Consider the following 20,902-nt stretch of genomic DNA (forward strand, 5'->3'; position numbering starts at 1 on the left):
TCCTAATGCCAACCACTCAGAGAGTGTAGTAGGTGCTTTTACGTGTCACTTGCACGAAGGCCAGTCAGGCGGTACTGGCAACGGCCACGCTCGAAATGGTGTCTTTTATGTGCCACCCGCACAAGCCAGTCTAGGGGCACTGGTAACGATCTCGCTCGAAAATCCTACGGAAGCCAGATGCACAAAATACAGACATGTGTATGTGTGTGTATATATATGCATATAAAGAATAATAATGATTATTATTAATATTATTCTTTATTTTCCTATTATTTCTCCATGTGCGGTTAACACAACCCCACCATTTACTGACTTATATATATATGTATAAACAAAGGTACATACATATACACAGCCACATGTATCACATATCCTCTTCAGCCAAAAGTGTGTCACTTCAGGATGTGCTATTAATACAATTTTGCACTTATTTTTTTTAAATAGTATTCACTTCACATTATCTGCACTAAATATAAATGTTGTATAGTATCCTTTAAAAATGTGGCATTTATTTTATAAAAGAATATTTGAGTTAACCTTATTATAATGTTAAACACACCCTGTTTCAGTGCCATGCCAATCTATGAGTTGGCAAAGGAGTTTCTGTCTAGTTACTCAACCTGCCAGAAATAGCAGAAAAATCACCCCCACGTACCATTATCTTAAAATAGGAAGGACACATTAGATAATGTTACTTCAGGATATACACACAGACAAGATGGTCATGAGTAGAATGTCTTTAATTATAGGTCCACTCAATGCTGACTTCAGAAGAACAATTTCTGCAATAACTCTACTGTTACTGGTATATATATATATATATGCCTGACTTCAAGACAGGCATGCATATGTGTAATGTTTGGCCCATTTTACTGTAAACCAAAGGGCTGATAGTGTGTCACAGAAAGCTTAATCCTTTAGCATTTTAATCTGCCATCATTATCATCATCATCATCATCGTTTAACGTCCACTTTCCATGCTAGCATGGGTTGGACGATTTGAGTGAGGACTGGTGAAACCGGATGGCTACACCAGGCTCCAGGCCCAAATATTCTGTCTGTTTTATATTCAAACCAGCTAGATCTGCTTTATCCAAACCAGCTAGATCTGCTCTATCTAAAACAGCTAGATCTGCTCTCTCTCACATAATCTACAATATTATTCTAAAATTAAACAATTCCATCTTCAAAATTTTGAAGCTATGTGAAAATGCATGATTAATTCAAAACAACCTGAATAAACAAGCATTATATTTTACAAAGAAATCTGAATGCCAAAGGGTTAATCATCATATAGTGTATCTAGCAAATCAAGGAGACACAAACAGCCATACACACACACACACACACACACACACACACACACACACACACACACACACACACACACACACCTTCTTACATACAAGAGACTTCCTTCAGTTTCCCTCTACAAAATCCACTTACAAGGTTTTGGTCATCCTTGTGCTATAGTTAAAGGCACTTGCCCAAGGTTCCACACAGTGCAACTGAACCCAAAACCATGTGTTTGGAAAGCAAATATTAACCATAGATTTATGCCCTTCCTGCATCTATTCCATGTTTCCATTTATGCCATGCATGCACCTATTGTGTGTGTGTGTGTGTGTATACACTCACGCACACATACAGAATGATGGTACTCTTGTGCTTAAACAGATTATAGTTATCTCATGTTAGTGGAGATAATCAAAATATACACGTTTGTCCTTCATCACTCTTGGGGGTTCATAAAATGATTACCAAAATAATTACCAATAATATATTGGAAGGATAACATCTTAATGGTTGTCATTATCAGTAAGATTTTGATGATGATGATAATGATCCTAATGATAATAGTAATTCCAATGATAGTGATAATGAAATATCATTAAATTCAAATTTTTCATAGAAATTTATTGCATGCATTTATTAAAACATGTAATCAAAATGTATACTCCCAAAGTTCAACAAGTCGTTAGTCATAATTGAATTTGATCTCCTCATAGATTATCTTCAATACAGTTTTGTAGTTGACAAGAAGCATTGATTGATTGATATAAATAAGGGGAATCATGAAATGTTTGAGATACGTTGTTGTTTCCAATATTATTTTTCACTCTTTGACCTCTTCTTTACACTCTTTACTATTTTACTTGCTTCAGTCATTGAACTGTGGCCATACTGGAGCACCATCTGAAAGGTTTATCTGATCAACTAACCTTAGTACTTATTTTATTTTCTGATACTTATTCTAAGAATTGCTTTTTACTGAACTGCTAGGTTACAGGGATGCAAACAAACCAACACTGGTTGTCAACTGATGAGAAACAAACACTAACAAATATGCATATAGATACACATACACATACAGTCTACCAAATTAACCTACAAGGCATTGACCAACCCAGGTTATAGTAGCAGACATTTACTCATTGTGCTGTACAGGGGAATTGAGCCTGAAACCACACAGCTGCAAAAAGCTAACTTCTTAAAAAAGACAGCCATGTCTGTGCTATATATGTATGTATGTGTGTGTGTGTGCGTGCGTGCGCACACACAAACACATAGAATTAATATCTACTTTGTTTCAATTGGTTTTATTTCTGATCATTATCTTATATGGTAATCATACACATGTGTATGTGTGTGTAGAGGGAGAGAAAGTACCAGAATAAATCCAACCTTGGAACCCCTATTTATAAAACAAGAATAATAGTGCCCTTATCTTGTGGCACATATACCTAGTGTACTAAGTGTAAGTCTTAGTCTTTTAATGTTGTTAGTGATAGAGGAGAGAGCTGCTTTTATCATCCTTTGATATCTGTTTTCTTATCCTTTTCAAGATACTGACCACATTAGTTATGATAACTGTTTTGAGACCATTTAATAATAATAATGGTACGAGATCGTACTTTCGAGCGAGATCATTGCCACTTTCAAGCGAGATCATTGCCAGTGCCCCTGGACTGGCTCTTGTGCGAGTGGCATATAAAATACACCATTTGAGCGTGGCCGTTGCCAGTACCGCCTGACTGGCCCTTGTGCGGGTGGCACATAAAAGCACCCACTACACTCTCGGAGTGGTTGGTGTTAGGAAGGGCATCCAGCTGTAGAAACTCTGCCAAATCAGATTGGAGCCTGGTGTAGCCATCTGGTTTCACCAGTCCTCAGTCAAATCGTCCAACCCATGCTAGCATGGAAAGCGGATGTTAAACGATGATGATGATGATGATGATGATGATGATGATGACGATACTCATAATAAAGGGAGTAAAGATTTTATTGTTGACTTTGTTTTGGGGGCTTTTTAACTTCAGATCAGCTTTAATTGAATATTAAAAGCAGTTAAAAGAGCTCCAAGCATGACCTTTCCATCGTTTTGCATTTGTGGGACCATATTGTCTGTTGTGTCCTTATTTCAAGGCAGCAGGGTCTAAATGGGGAGAAGTTAGTTATTTTTCTCATGTTCAGTGACTAAGTAAAGGCTTCCTCATTGACTTTTCATTCATAATCCCATTGAACATTACTATAAATATTGATATTTAATTCAAATAACAATATATTGATCCTTAATCTAAACATATTTGAATTTAAAGATCAATCTATAGATATCGATTGTGAATTCAAATAACAGTATATTTTGATCCTTAAGCTGTGCAACATCCCCTAAAAAGTTATCAAATAGTATTAATTGTGGTTTATTTCAGTGATTGCAAGTTATGATAAATACGACCATCATCATTATCATCGTTTTGATGTCCACTTTTCCCTGTTTGCCTGGGTCAAGTAGAATTTGCTGAGTTCTTTGGCTGGTTGCCCTTCTTGTAATCAATCTTCACCCGTTTCCAAGCAAGTTAATAATCCTGTAGTCTATCAAACAACAAAGATCCTGGACATTGTTATGCAGTGAACTGGAAGTAAATAACACTGTTTGTTTTGGTAGTGTAACTTGTTTTCAGACACAAAATAAACATTAAGATGAGGAGAAATATGAACTCACTCATGCAAATACAAATATACAAACAGATGTTTGCACATATGTACACACACATACCAATGTCACCTTACTGTCACTTGTGTCAATGGTACGTGAAAAACAATATTCGAGTGAAAGCGTTGCCAGTGCCGCTGGACTGGCTCCTGTGCAGGTGACATGTAAAAACACCATTTGAGCATGGCCGTTGCCAGTACCACCTGACTGGCCCTCGTGCCGGTGGCACATAAAAGCACCCACTACACTCTCAGAGTGGTTGGAGTTAGGAAGGGCATCCAGCTGTAGAAACTCTGCCAGATCAGATTGGAGCCTGGTGCAACCATCTGGTTTGCCAGTCCTCAGTCAAACTGTCCAACCCATACCAGCATGGAAAGTGGACGTTAAACGGCGATGATGATGATATACAATAGGTTCCTTCAGTTTCTGTCTACCATTTTCACTTGCAAGTATTGGTCAACCTGTGAATGTACTGTAGAACGCCAGCTGACAGCATTCCTGAAATGGCACCAGAGTAAAGGTTAAAGATCTCCTTCGGTCATGAATGACCATGGGATTGCACCTAGAAAGTTCCCTTCCAAGACACAAGGCCGGACAAGGTTGTTTACGGAAGACCAGCAGTTGCCCATACATACCAGCCTCACCCCTCCATACCACAGATGCTATCCAAGGAAAAGGCAAAGGCAGATACAGCTTGGCACCAGTGATGTTGCAACTCATTTCTACAGCTCAGTGGACTGGAGTAATGAGATATAAAGTGTCTTGCTCAAGAACACAACATACTGCCTAGTCCCGGAATGAAACTAAGTACCTCACGATTGTAAGCCCCGACATTCTAACCACTGAGCCACGCACCTTCACGTAATTGCACCAAAGCTCTAATAACATGGTTCCCAAGCAGACTTCTTAACCACACAGCCATGCCCACATCTATATGAATCTTATATGAATATAACAAATTTGTCTTTTTATATCTAATATGTGATATTAATGGTGTCAAAATATTATTTTCCAGCTCTCCAGAGTGCCTTCTCCATCCAGTGCAAGAGACATGAAATTGTTCTAGAGAAAGAAGGCAATAGCTTTGGTTTCACTCTGAGAGGTGGCTTGTCTTTGGAACGAATGAAATCTCATGCTTTAACCGTTACTTCTGTTCGAGCCGGAGGTCCAGCTGATCGGTAAGTCTGAAGAATCTTTAATGTTGTAGGAGAGGAAAAATGTCACGAAATAGATTACGTAAGTTCTTAAATCACAAAACTAAAAAAATTACTGCTCTGGTGATTAATTTGTGGTGTAATTTCTGGGTCTGATTGGCCTCTTCTGCAACACAGTAAAATGCATGAAAGAAACAAGCTCCACTTAAAATTATCTAAAGTCCACATAGTAGTTTTAAACTGGTTATTTTGTTAGACCTACCACCCAGTGGCCTATTGATGGACAGTTATTCTCTAAAATACCAGGCTACAAAATGATATTATAACCATAAACATATATGGATACAATGCTACCTTATATTTTTAGTAATCAGTGTATATTAAAATGTTAAGTTGTGCAACATTGCAATATTATTTTCTTGTGATGAAAGTATGTGCACACTGGATGTATATAATAACTATAATTATCAATTACTACATTATTTTTGGTGGCTCACAATTTGTGTGTGTATATGCATTAATTTCTTTTGGGAGTTGATGGCAAAATGTGTGTGTGAGTGCGTGCACATGTACAGAGCTTAGTGAGAACATTGAATGAATATATATAGAGATTTACATAGTAAATAAATGACACTATGATAGTATATCATTTATTCTATTATTCTCTCTCTCTTTCTCTTAGTACGTTTATATATATATATATATATATATATATATATATATGTGTGTGTGTGTATGATTGTGTATATCTATCTATCTATCTATATTACATGCACACATACAAACATCACAAGCATTGCCATACACATAAAGATACTCAATAAACACAGTTGTGTGTAAAGAAGCATATCATCTTAACTATACAATATTTATGATGCTAAAATTCTATGTAGCGTGTCATATTAAATGTCTATAGTGAGACATTTAATATCACACATTAATAAATGCTGATAGGATCAATATTTCTACATAATCATTTAGGCATTTGCAAACACACATACAAACATACAAACCAAACAACCAACTCACCAACCAAGAAATATAGCAATTGTAAAATATTTAAACATTTCAATGAAATGGTTGACATCTCAATGTCTTTCTACAATTTTGGCTTGAAACATAATGTTTCTGCTCTGCGAAGTTTTATTGAAAATCTGCAAAAAGAAAATTGTATCGAATACTGCCGTGAAGAAAATTACATAAGCAAATCCCAAAACCCAGTTTTCATTAGTATAGTAGTACTAATAATAAATAACGGCTTCTGAGCTAGGCATAAGGCCGATAATTTTGGGAGGAGTTAGTCAATTCCATCGACCCTATTATGCAACTGGCACTTTGTTTTTTTATTATTTTATTGACCCCAGAGTGATGAAAGGCAATACTGACCTTTGTTGCATTTGAACTTAACATTTTAGTGTATAAACTGGCAATATTCAGACCAAATATTTTAGCCATTTTATGTTCAAACTGGCCAGATCAGAAGCCATGAGAGTGCCTGGTACTGCATCAGGGCATTTATTATTATTATTATTATTATTATTATTATTATTGAGTGAGAGGGCAGTGCATGCCATCAAATTGACACTGGGGTAAAATATACGAAGCCCAGTATACCCATCATGACTACCTGTCTGACAAGGGTACACCAGGCATATGCATCACAACATAAGTGCATGACATAGTGATCTCATATCAAGATAAACAGCGCATGACCTTGTAGGTGGAGCCCAGTTAGAATTTTCTTCCGATCGAGTAGCCCATCCTGCTCAAAAGGTCCCTGAATAACGTTTGTTTAAGGATGTTGAGCAAAACACCCATGTTTCCAAAGGTGAATTATTCAAACCCCAAAGAATTCCTCTCAACACATGGCTATGATTCTCCCCCACTACTTCTGCTGATGATCATTATCATCATCATCATCATCATCATCATCATCATCATCATGTCACCAATAACTAAGTCTTTAGATTGATTTACCTGAGTTGTATTCCTGACAGTAACCATTGTTAAGTTCCCTCAGTATACTTTTTTTTATATTTCAATGAGGCCTTGCAACATAAAGTCAAAGCCTGTTTGTCAACATGGCAGAATTTGGAGATGATAATGCAACTAATTGGTCATTCATCTCATTCCCCCCACCACTGGAAACATTGAAACATTTTATGATATTTTTATATTGATTTATTTATTTATTTATTTTTTTTTTACTGTTTTAATTTACTGCTTTTTGTTTATACAGGGATGGCCATTTAAAGGCAGGTGATCGAGTAATTGCAATCAATGGATTCAATGTAGCACATCTGAGTCTTTCAGAAACGATGGCCATGATGCAGAAGTGTGAATCTCGATCAGCGTTCCTTGTCGAGTATGATGTTTCAGTGATGGGTAAGTAGGGATCACTTTCTGAATATTGGAATATATACGATAGAGTGTAAGAGGAGGAGGTGGAGAACATATTAGGGATAAGATTTCTCGTAAAGTTGAGAAAGAAAATTTATGATTACCTATTTCAAAGGATCCTTCTAATCACTGCACTTACAGAATTCTGCCCTTTAAATTAACATCAACTACATATATACCCCCCCCCCCCCCCAACACACACACACACACACACACACACACACACACACACACACACATACAAAAACAAAATGGCTATATTAATCAAAATGTACAGTATTATATACCGGCTACCTCTGATGAGTGCAGAGTTTCATAATTGGACTTTAACCTAAAACTCCATTGAACCCCTAGTGCAAAACTGATTGGTAAGATCAGCCATAATGGATATATAATGCTGTACGCTTCGATTAATATATATATACAAATGTTTATTTAGAGAAAGAACATAGTCATAATGTGGTACTCATTTATACCAATTGTTACATATATTTTAGTATATGGAAACACCTGACATCACACTATAGATGGAGACAGCCTGTGTGCACAAACAACAGCGGGAGTTTAATCTGAGTGGTTTAATTGTTGTTCATCAAGCATGTCCTATCATACTTACATATATATTTATATGTGTGTCTGTCTGTCTGTCTGTCTGTGTATAAAATGATTAATAAATCAGACATGCAAAAAAAAAAATAAGCAAGAGACATTTCATTTTAAATTAGTTACATATTATACAAATAGCATTTGTGGTTTGAAAGCAAACTTCCTAACCACACAGCCACATTTGCTCCTACAATCTGGCGCATGTACCATTTCCAATTTGATAGATTGTAGGAGCAAGTGTGGCTGTATGGTTAGGAAGTTTGCTTCCAAACCACATGAATTTAGGTTCAGTCCCATTACTTGTGGAATTATGACAGTAATTTACAATTACCATGCAATGATAAGACAAGAACTCACATACACACACACCCACACACACACATAGTTTGATAGGTATATGTACACATGATGAGCTTCTATTTACTAAAAACTCTATATGCTTTAGTCAGCCAAGAGCTATCATAGAAAGCACTTGTCCAAGGTGCCACACAGTGGGACTGAACCTAAAACCATGTAGTTGAGAAAAAAACTTCTCAACTGCATAACCATAACTTAATAGAAGTACCCCAATCTGGATATATTATTCATTGTGATTCAGTAAGTGTTCTGCTGTTTGTTAAGTTATATGTTGAGAATGTATTACATTAAACACTCCCATTATGCATTTACAATTTGTCTATATTGTATTGAACTGTATATTGTTTATAGATGCTGTCCAGAATGCCACTGGTCCATTATTGGTTGAAATTGAGAAAGTTCCAGGTGTGTCCATTGGAATTGGGCTTAGTCATGTTACACATAATAACAAACGGTCAATTAGCATCGAAACTGTTGCACCCATGGGAATTGCAGACAGGTAAGGATCACCTACCATAATATATAATTATGATATGCATATGTGTGGCTGTGGTGAGTGTAACAGTGTCATTGTCATTTACTTAATGTCCTCTGTTTCATGCTTGAATGGGTCAGATGGAATTTGTTGAAGTAGATTTTCTATGGCCAGATGCTCTTCCTGTTACCAACCTTCACCTGTTTCCAAGCAAAGTAATAATATTTTCTCATGGCTAGACACAGAAGACTAGAGATGAATCAACCTTGCTTGTATAATGGTGATGCTCATTTACAACCATCATGTGATATCTAGACAAGGGAAAACATACTCACACGCATACATATTTATATAACAGGCTTCTTTTAGTTTCTATTTACCAAATTCATTCATAAGGTTTTGGTCTTTCCAAAGTTATAAGACAAAAGAAAAAATACCTAAATACAGAATGTAGAAATTATTATCATTACTGTCACCCTTTCTATATCCACCTTACCTCTAGATCTATGTACTCTTTCACCCCAACTTTCTCTCACTCTTTCTTCCTGTTTCTTGAGTAACGCTGCGATGGACTGGTGTCCCGTCCAGCTGGTGGGGAACACATATGCCATAAAAACCGGGAAACTGGGCCCATGAGCCTGGCTAGGCTTGAAAAGGGCGCATAAAAATAAAAATAATATGAGGAAGATAAAAATTCTACCAGAGAGAGATTGTACCATAAACAGCTGAAATAAGTATCCAGTGTGGGTCACTTCTTTTTTATAATCTTAAGTTGTAAAAAAAAAATCAATATTTATTAGTCATTATTGTTTCTTAACTTCAGACCGTCTATGATTGATCAAACCTACAGTTAAAGGCTCTCCTGTTGTGATTGTCCTGTCATTTTTTTGGTGGGTGGGGTCAGATATAGTGTCTCTATGACTATATTCTCTAATGTGTTCTGTTATTTAGACCAGGGGTTTTCAAACTTTTTGACTTGCAGACCCCTTTATATTTCAGGCTTTACCTTAGGGATCCCCTTATAAATGCTTATGAAATTTATACATAAATATTTGCTTAAAATAACATATATTTTTGCATTTATTTATTTAACAGTATTTAACAAATAGGTTTATTGTCAATTAAAAGACTTTGATAAAAAACATATATAAAATCAAATTGCCCATAAAAAGTATTTGCTGTCTAAGGACTCCCTGTTTTGTCCTTGCGGACCCCCTGTGGTCCGCGGACCACAGTTTGAAAACCCCTGATTTAGACAATAGAGTGTGGGTGAAAGATATGTTTGGCTGCTTTTTTTTAGTAGGCTGTCTTTTTTTGTTAATTGTTGTAATTGTTGATGGCAGTGACTGCAGTATTGCTTTTTAGCTCCAGGTCCATCATAATAAAGCAGATTTATGATAAAAACTACTCTACATTTCACTATCGTCTCTTTTTTCAGACAATGTATCTATGGCTACATCATTTAATTAATGTGTTCTTCATTCTTTAAGGTGTGGAGGCGCAATGGCCCAGTGGTTTGGGCAGCGGACTCGCGGTCATAGGATCATGGTTTCGATTCCCAGACCGGGTCTTGTGAGTGTTTATTGAGCGAAAACACCTAAAGCTCCACGAGACTCGGTCAGGGGATAGTGGCGAACCCTGCTGTACTCTTTCACCACAACTTTCTCTCACTCTTACTTCCTGTTTCTGTTGTGTCTGTAATTCAAAGGGTCAGCCTTGTCACAATGTGTCACGCTGAATATCCCCGAGAACTACGTTAAGGGTACACATGTCTGTGGAGTGCTCAGCCACTTGCACGTTAATTTCACGAGCAAGCTCTTCCATTGATTGAATCAAGTGGAACCCTCGACGTCGTAAGCGACGGAGTGCCAACAAAAACAAAACATTCTTTAAGATATTAGGATATAATTTGAGGAGGACTTGGCTGCTATTTCTAAAAATTAAACAAGACCATGGAGGCTCCTTTGTTGACAAGAGTTTATTTGTTGCTGTTCAGCCCCAGGTCATGCCTGATCGAGCAGTCCGATGATTAAAAGTCTTCCAACTGCGAACATTTATCGTTGAATGTCCAGGACTATATTATCTTATTTGTCCTTCCATTTCTTCTTTTTTAAAGTTATTAGCTGCAATTTCTAGCAGGTTGAGACAATGCATAGAAACTCCTTCATTATATTCAAGTTTATATTAGTATAAAGCCAAGGCATAAAGTGAGAGAGTGTTGAACTATGAGTAGGTAAAGTGGGAAAGACAAACTATAGAGGAATAATAAAGTGGAATTAGATTATACCAAATTTTTGTATAATGTGTATATATGAATATTTTATTGATTAATCTAGTGAATAATCCGACCATATCTTGGTTATTTACTTATTTTTAAACATCATGTAAATACATAATGTTCGGAACAGTCAAAATAAAACAAAAATTTATATATATAAATTAAATTTTCAGCCGTTTAATCAATAAAGCATCTAAACATTAACTGGGAAGTTTATGTCCGAGTTGATGGTAGACTACAAAAACTGATGAGAGGACGGTTGTTTATAACTCATTAATCGCACTGCATTGTCTTCATGGCCAAGACGCGTGACTCTTTAGTCGTCCAGTTCATCCAACTAAAAATAGACACCACGAGATTGGGAAAACTGTATAATTATTGAACAGTCCCACTTCCATCTTTGAGTACAGACATGCATGTATGAATGCATGTGTGTATAAATTGTGCTTTTGTGCATAGATATATGTGTGTATGTGTTCAGTCCCACTGCGTGGCACCTTGGGCAAGTGTCTTCTACTATAGCTTCGGGCTGACCAAAGCCTTATGAATGGATTTGGTAGGCGGAAACTGAAAGAAGCCCGTCGTATATATGTGTATATATATATATATATATATATATATATATATATATATATATATATATATATATATATGTGTATGTATATGTGTGTATATGTTTGTGTGTCTGTGTTTGTCCCCCCCAACTTCGCTTGACAACCGATGCTGGTGTGTTTATGTCCCCGTAACTTAGCAGTTCGGCAAAAAGAGGATGATAGAATAAGTACTAGGCTTACAAAGAATAAGTCCTGGGGTCGATTTGCTCGACTAAAGGTGGTGCTCCAGCATGGCTGCAGTCAAATGACTGAAACAAGTAAAAGAGTATATATATGTATATGTATAGATAGACATTCATGTACAGTGATGCAGATGTCGTTAACATGTTAACCACCACATGTACCACTGGTGATTCAATGTTTAACTTTGCACAACAGGCTGTCGCAGTTAACATGTTAAGGAGCTCACTTTACAACCATATGGGTCCAAGACTGATCCTACCACACAATATATTGGTGGGTGTGCTTTTCTTGTAGCCACAGGTTGACCAATTCCTTGCAATTGGAATTTCATAAAGGAAAACTGTACAGAAGCTATTCACAAATGTGTGCATGTGTGCTCATATATGTGTGTGTGTATGTAAGTATATATATGTGTGTGTGTATATATATATATATATATATATAGACGAAGACAAGTGTATAAACAACAAGCACCTGTATTAGTTTAACTCTCGAGAAGGTGAGAAAATCTTTTACATTTCGAACCTACACTCTTCAAGGAACTCGAGGAAATAAACAGAGAGAGAATAAAAAGAATTTTATTCTCTCTGTTTATTTCCTTGTATTCTATTCTGTCTAAGAGCGTAGGCTCGAAACATAAAAGATTTTCTCACCTTCCCGATCATTAAACTAATACACCTGTTTGTTGTTTATACACCTGTCTTTGACTTTTGTTTTTCTGTAAATTTCAAATATATATATATATATATATATATATATATATATATATATATATAAAAATTATAATTTAGGGTATGTGAGAGGATACCACCATGCTTGAAATAGCAGTCAGACCTTGACTCTAAAACCACATTAAATGTTCATACAGCACCAGGAGAGAAGGCAAAGAGACAAAATAAACTAACAAAAAAATTACTGGATAATTCCAGATCCTGGATTTCTGGCTCTGCATAAGAAATGCTCTGCCTTTATCAATGGAATATAAACAGAAAGCACAAATACAAATATATATATATATATATATATATATATATATATATATATATATAACATATGAATACTTACATATACGAACGTATATGTACATATATGTGTGTGTGTGTGTGTATACATACATACATATATATGTGCATGTGTGTGTGTGTGTGTATATATATATATATATTTATTTATTTATTTATGTGTTTCAGCCAAGTGGCTGCGGTCATGCTGGTGCACCACCGTGATTTTCACGTTCCTTGCATGGCTCTTCTCCCCCACCTGACATGGTCCAATCAAGAGTTTTGATGGCACATCTGGTGTATAAGAGAATTTGACACAGCTGCCCTAAACTGCGTCTCATTACGAGCCATTGGTTCGTCTGGTATCGTGGAGAGGAAAGCGTCAAGTTTTGTCTTGAAGACCTCTGCATCCATGTCTTGCATGTCTCTCAAATGTTTTGGCAGGGCATTGAAGAGCTGAGGTCCTCTGAAACTGAGGCTGCTGCAGTATCTCGTTCTTATGTGAGATGCAGTGGACGGTACCTTTGGCACCATGCAGTGGCGACCCGTGCGGGCATTCCTGTAGTACTTGATACCAAAGTTTGGCACCAGTCCTTCCAGTATTTTCCATATGTATATTATTACATACCTCTCCCGCCTGCGCTCCAGGGAGTAGAGACCTAGTGCCTTCAGTCGCTCCCTGTAGTTCATCTGTTGGACTGTGGCGATCTTTTTTGTATAGTGCCGCTGAATTGCCTCGAGTTCTGCTGTCCGCTTAACACTGTGTGGTGACCACAACTGAGAGCAATAGTCTAGGTGGCTGAGAACAAATGTCTTCCATAGAATCAACATGACTTTTTGATCCCTTGTACGGAAAGTCCTCAGTATCCACCCCGCCAGTTGTCTGCACCTTGCTGTCAACTTGACAATGTGCATGTGAAATGATGCATCACTACACATGTTGATGCCCAGATCTCTCACTGTTTGTGGTTCTGGGATTGCAGTACCTCCAGGCCCTGTGTATGCCAGTTGGGAGGTACTTGTGGTCTTGTAGCGCAGTACTTGAAATTTTTTTGCATTAAACTGCATATTATTTTGCTCTGCCCACTCATATATTGCATTTAGGTCATTCTGCAGGCTTACAATATCATCAGGATTCTTTATTGCCTGAGATATCTTTGTGTCATCAGCGTAGCTAGTGACAGTGGCTCTCCGAGTGACCGTGGGCATGTCCAGAAGGGCCACTATGAACAGTAGTGGCCCCAGAACAGTTCCCTGTGGAACACCGCTCAATATTTGTGTTTCCCTAGATAGTTCTCCATTGGCTGCAACTGTCTGACTTCTACCATTCAGGAAGCCATGCAGCCACTCTCCTAATTTACCAGCTATGCCAAGGTTTCGCAGCTTGTGACATATCAAGCCATGATCAACTTTGTCAAAGGCTTTTGCAAAGTCGAGATATATCACATCAACATTTGAATGGTCAAGTAGCTGCTTCAGGACCCAGTCATAATGCTGCAAGAGCTGCGTGAGGCAGCTTCTACCTGGACGGAAACCATGCTGGGTCTCATTCAGCAAGTCATTTTCTTCTAGGAACGCAATCAATCTCTTTCTGACAATTCGTTCCATGACTTTGCTAATATGTGAAGTCAGAGAGATGGGCCTGTAGTTTCCAGCCTCTGCTCTGCTTCCACCTTTATGGATAGGACATATGGTGCCTTCCTTCAGCTTTTTGGGAAGTTTACCATTTGCAAGGAAACTCTGGAAGAGTATCCGGAGTGGTCCTGCTAATTCTTGTTTACATGACTTTAAGAGGACAGCTGGGAAACCATCGGGGCCAGTTGCCGAATTTGAGCTCATTTCATTTATGGCAGCTATCACATCTTCCTCTTCAATGTCGATGTAGGTAATGGATGCTGTCCCCTTCTGCTGAGTGCTATTGTCAAAGAAATCAGCTGGGTTCTTTATCTGCATGTGACTCAGAGGAGAGGTGAAGACACTCTTGAATTGTGTACTGAGCACTTCACTTATCCATGTGGGATCTGCAGTCAGTGAGCCATTAGGCAGGAACAGGGGTCCTATCTTATACTGCACCGTAGCAGTCTCCTTTGCAAATCTATAGAAAGCCTTGGGGTTTGTTTTTATGCTTTCTACTGCTCTCTTTTCCTTCTCTGCTCTCTCCTTTTCATGGGAGAGTTTAATTTTGTTTTCTATTTCTAACAGTGTTAGTTTTAATTTCGCCCTTTTCCTATCCTCCAGTTCTCTATTTAACTGGTTTGAGACCTTTGTTCTGTGTCTCATAAGGATTTTCCTGTCTCTAGGAATTCTATTGGCATGTTTGCTGTTCTTTCTATATGGCACGTATTTGGTGCATATGTCTTGTATGGTTGACATAAAATGACTTAGTTTGAGGTCATTGTCTTGTATAGAAAGGCTGTCATGCCAGTTTTGATTTCGAATCTCTCTGCGAATTGACTTCCAGTCCGCCCCGTGGAAATTCAGGTTGGATATTGCTTGAGTCCTCCTGATGGGGTGGGTGTCAGTGGGTTGTCTAGGACCATACATAGTTAATTCTATAATGTTATGATCTGAGAGAGATGTGGGCGTTATTTTCACATTATGGATTAGGCTCACATTGTTTGTGAAGCAGAGATCCAAAATATTGCTTCCCCTGGTTGGTTGGAGTATCACTTGTTCCATGAACAGCATGTTGGATAGTTCTAGCAATGATTTTGCTTGGCTTTTTTCATGCAGTGACATCCCAGAGAGGATGTGACCTTCAGGCCATTTAACATTTGGGAGGTTAAAGTCGCCTAGGAAAAGTATATTGATGTGTTGGTCCAGATTTGTCAGGACCAACACATCAATATATATATATAAATGATATTTAAGAGGAAAATTCAAGTAGGTTCAACAATTTATATAAACATGTATTCAGCCATTAATGGATGCATATCAGCTATTAGGTTATATTAATGTAACAGTCATTAATATATTAAAACATTAAAAATTTATGAATACATAAATATATAAAAGTATAATATGCATATATGGGTAGAAAAATCAAATTGAGGTATAAAAATTTTGATGTATAAAATTATATATTAACATCTTGAACTACTATCCAACTACTAGATTAAAAGTGTTGTTAAAAATATTAAAGAATAAAATATAAATCCTCATGAAAAAATGAATAAAGTTTTAAGCATGGAGGTTGGAGGTACCAAAGAACAGATATAGGTAGTCCAGTTTAAATAATTAGGTAGTGGTGCTCCAACGGCCATTTCAGGGGTACAGTGATCCATAGATTTGAGGGTGTTCCAATCCAAATATTAGATACTGCCTCCTTCATCAGGGGGAGTATACTATTTAGGATTCCCATTTCATACAGTGTTCATATATATTTTTATTCTTTAATATTTTTAGCAACGCTTTTAATCTATTAATAGGATAGTAGTCCAAGATGTTTATATATAATTTTATACATCAACATTTTTATACCTCAATTTGATTTTTCTACCCATATATGTATATTACATTTTTATATATATGTGTGTATGTATTCATAAATTTTTAATGTTTTAATATATTAATGACTGTTACATTAACATAACCTAATAACTGTTATGCATCAGTTTATGGCTGAATATATGTTTATATAAATTGTTGAACCTACTTAATTTCTCCTCTTAAATATTATTTATATCTTGCGTCTCTGGTTCTCTACCTGAGCACTTCCTACCACTGCCTATATAATACACAAAAAGAAATTTTTATTATATATTTATATGCACACACACATGATATTAGCGATGAGATTTTGTAGATATAATGAGAATATTTCTTTGAGCAAGAATTTACAAAAGCTTAATAAAATAAGATGAATTCAGATTTTAGAGTGATTACATCATCATCATTGTTTAATGTCTACTTTCCATGCTGGCACGGATGGGATATATATATATATATATATATATATATATATACACACACATACATTGTTCTTTTTACCATCCATTTTTCAATGTTAGCATGGGCTACCTTAAAATGTTTTTGAGGCATAGTTTTACAGTCAGATGCCCTTTCTGATGCTAACCCATACCTGTTTTTCAAGTTGAGGATTTTGTATTCCCTACAGCATCAAAGTCACAAAATGTGTGGGAAATCTATCAACAGGCAAAATATTATCCCTAATATATTTCAGAAACATGCTGATGATAAGAGAACATATTTTAATCCTAAATGTAATTTCGCAATTAGTCAGAAATAAACTTGAATATCTAGCTTTGCATTTCAAACAAATTATTTTGTAAATTATGCATTGAACAGTAATAAAAGTTAGATAATAAAAATCATGATTGAATTCAATGGGAGCAAATGAACTCATCAAATGTAGATAATGCTGCATTCATTTATGGAAATCATTTCTTGAGATTAAAATATAAGATGCACTTGTCTATGTGTATATGTTTCTGCTTATAAGGTTGGCATATTATGCCATACTCCACTCCCACCCATGTATTCTTTAATTATATATGCTTAAGTAAGCATAAATTATTTGGACAGATAGCTATATTCATAAACTACATGGTGCATTTGGTGCTTGGACAGATATAGCATGCAAGAAACATATGTTAATTTTGTAATGTACCTGTCTCCTGTGTGCATGTTGTCATTATGAACATTTGTGCATGTTCCTAGAATTTGTATCTCTGCTTATCTGTGTGTGTATATGTGTATGTACATTTAATAATAATTGTCCAACCCATGGAAAGCGAACGTTAAACGATTATGATGATGATGATGATGAACAATCCTTTCTACTGAAGGCACAAGGCCTGAAATTTTGGGGGAGGGGACGAGTTGATTACATGAATCCCAGTGTTTCACTGGTACTTAATTTATCAACCGCGAAAGGATGAAAGGCAAACTCGACTTTGGCAGAATTTGAACTCAGAACATGATGATGGATGAAATGCTGCTAAGCATTTTGCCCAGCATGCTAACAATTCTGCTAGCTTGGCACCTTAATAATAATAATAATAATAATAATAATAATAATAATAATAATAATAATAATCCTTTCTACTATAGGCACAAGGTCTGGAATTTGAGGGGAGGGGGATAGTGATTACATCGACCCCAGTACTCAACTAGTACTTAATTTATCGACCCCGAAAGGATGAAAGGTAAAGTTGACCTATGCAGAATTTGTGCTCAGAACATAGAGACAAGCAAAATACTGCTAAACATTTCATCCAGCATGTTAGCAATTCTGCCAGCTCACCACCTTAATGATAATAATAATAATAATAATAATAGTAATAATAATAGTAATAATAATAGACAAAGGAGTGGCTGTGTGGTAAGTGGCTTGCTTACCAACCACATGGTTCTGGGTTCAGTCCCACTGCGTGGCACCTTGGGCAACTGTCTTCTACTATAGCTTTGGGCTGACCAATGCCTTGTGAGTGGATTTGGTAGACAGAAACTGAAAGAAGCCCATCGTATATATGTATATATATGTGTGTGTGTGTGTGTATGTTTGTGTGTCTGTGTTTGTCCCCCCAACATCGCTTGACAACCGATGCTGGTATGTTTATGTCCCCGTAACTTAGCAATTCGGCAAAAGAGACCGATAGAATAAGTACTAGGTTTACAAAGAATAAGTCCTGGGGTCAATTTGCTTGACCAAAGGCGGTGCTCGAGCATGGCCAAAGTTAAATGACTGAAACAAGTAAAAGAGTAAAGAGTAAAGAAAAAGTGAAATTATTAAGTGATCCATCAGGTCCGTTTGATTCCAGGATTATAAAGAAGAAAGATAGAAAATTTTAAAAATGCAATCCCTTAAAATTTGAAATTGTAAAAATTTTAAATATGAAAACTGTAAAGGTTGTCCCTGTAATAATTGGTGCATTAGGAACTGTGAGTAATGATAAAGACAAATGGCTAAAGGAGATTGGAATAGAATGTCTTGTAGAGCTTCTACAGAAAGTTTGCTTTTAAGAGACAGAAAAGATTATCAGAGGGGTTTTGTGCACTTGAAAGATTATTGAAAGATTGTGGAAGTAGTAATCTGCTACCCACATAAAATCTACCAGGAATAAGAACAAACTTGAATGATAATGGTTTCAAACGTTGGTACAAGACACTAAAGTAATACTGGACATCAAGACATTCAAAGATATTTGCTGTGTATTTTCTCTAACAAAACTCAAGATGCCATTTTTATACAAGAAATGAGAAAAGGAGAATATCATTCAGTATCGGAAATCTTCTCTTCTGCGAGAAAAATATTCCAACAAAGCAGTCAGTAAACCTTCCTTCCTTCCTTCCTTCCTTCCTTCCTTCCTTCCTTCCTTTCTTTCTTTCTTTCTTTCTTTCTTTCTTTCTTCCTTTCTTCCTTCCTTCCTTCCTTCCTTCCTTCCTTCCTTCCTTCCTTCCTTCCTTTCTTTCTTCCTTCCTTTCTTTTTTTCTTTCTTTCTTTCTTTCTTTCTTTCTTTCTTTCTTTCTTTCTTTCTTTCTTTCTTTCTTTCTTTCTTTCTTTCTTCCTTCCTTCCTTCCTTCCTTCCTTCCTTCCTTCCTTCCTTCCTTCCTTCCTTCCTCTATTTACATTAAAATTTTAGCAGTTAATGTGTAATATTTTATTTTCATTCTAATTTATACATCATTAATGAGAAAACTTTGTTTCTCATCTTGTTTTTGTTGTTGATTAGCACCAAGTCAGAACAGTTTGAGCATATCCATGATCAAACAAATGTGTTTCAGTCAAAACCAATTTTTTTTTCTTTTTGCATTCTAAAACTACATTTACCCAACATGTATTCTTCAAAGGGTTTAAATTCAAGAGCTGCATACTGTAGCTTCACCTCAAATTCATCACCAAGCTTGAAGCACCTATGTCTACCTCTATCATCACCTTCCAATTAGTCAACAATGGCAGCCATCTTGGCAGAAACAAAGAACTGCATTGAATCTCCAGAATGCAGCTTTGGCATTTAACCTTATGCATTTATTCTTTTCAGTCATTTGGTTGTGGCCATGCTGGAGCACTGCCTTTAGTCGAGCAAATCGACCTCAGGACTTATTCTTTGTAAGCCTAGTACTCATTCTATCAGTCTCTTTTGCCAAACCACTTAGTTATGGGGACATAAGCATACCAGCATTGGTTGTCAAGTGATGTTGGGTGGGACAAGCACACACATATATATATATATATATGACGGGCTTCTTTCAGTTTCTGTCTACCAAATCCACTCACAAGGCTTTGGTTGGCCTGAGGCTATAGTAGAAGACAGTTGCCCAAGATGCCACACCATGGGACTGACTCCAAAACCATGTGGTTGGTAAGCAAGCTACTTACCACACAGCCATTCTTGAACCTGAAAAATATAACATAATATATATCCTTCCTTTTTCTTTTTCTTTTAAGATGGCAGGATGTGTTTTGAGGGAATTTGGTTGATATAGAACAGGAATGAGCATCCTTTTTCTTGAGAAGTGAGCCACATGAGACATGACTCACAATCAAACATAACTTTTCATTATGTATGCGCTGCGCAGAAAGTCCTGTGAGTTGCAAGTTGCCCACGACTGAGGCCCTCCCGTTGTTTTCTGTCTGAGTAAAGTTAGGTCAGACACAAAATTATTATTTCCAAGTAAATCTACTATGAAAAAAAAAGATAAATAATAAAATGATAGTAAAATATAGTGTGAATTTAAGAGAGTTGGAGCTGATGTCAGAGCTTTGGCTTAAGATGCAGATCAGTTGAAATAGCAATTGTCTACTTTGATAAGATGATTATTTACATGGAGAAAACTATTTATACATTAATTTCTAGTGTAAACCTAATGTTCCTGC

General features: G+C 36.5%; 1 protein-coding gene across 14 annotated transcripts in view; it reads left to right on the forward strand.

Moving 5' to 3' along the window:
- Positions 1-20,902, forward strand: part of LOC106884182 (glutamate receptor-interacting protein 1) — a 542,605-nt gene that overhangs the window by 434,149 nt on the left and 87,554 nt on the right. For all 14 annotated transcript variants that reach the window (XM_089349488.1, XM_089349543.1, XM_089349474.1 and 11 more), the window contains 3 exons: positions 5,010-5,172; positions 7,388-7,533; positions 8,863-9,010. In XM_089349488.1, coding sequence (XP_089205614.1) covers positions 5,010-5,172; positions 7,388-7,533; positions 8,863-9,010 — 457 coding nt within the window. The remainder of the gene's footprint in view (positions 1-5,009; positions 5,173-7,387; positions 7,534-8,862; positions 9,011-20,902) is intronic.

This window comes from Octopus bimaculoides, chromosome 1, assembly GCF_046866305.1.
Source record: "Octopus bimaculoides isolate indiv1 chromosome 1, ASM4686630v1, whole genome shotgun sequence".
Lineage (NCBI taxonomy): Eukaryota > Metazoa > Mollusca > Cephalopoda > Octopoda > Octopodidae > Octopus > Octopus bimaculoides.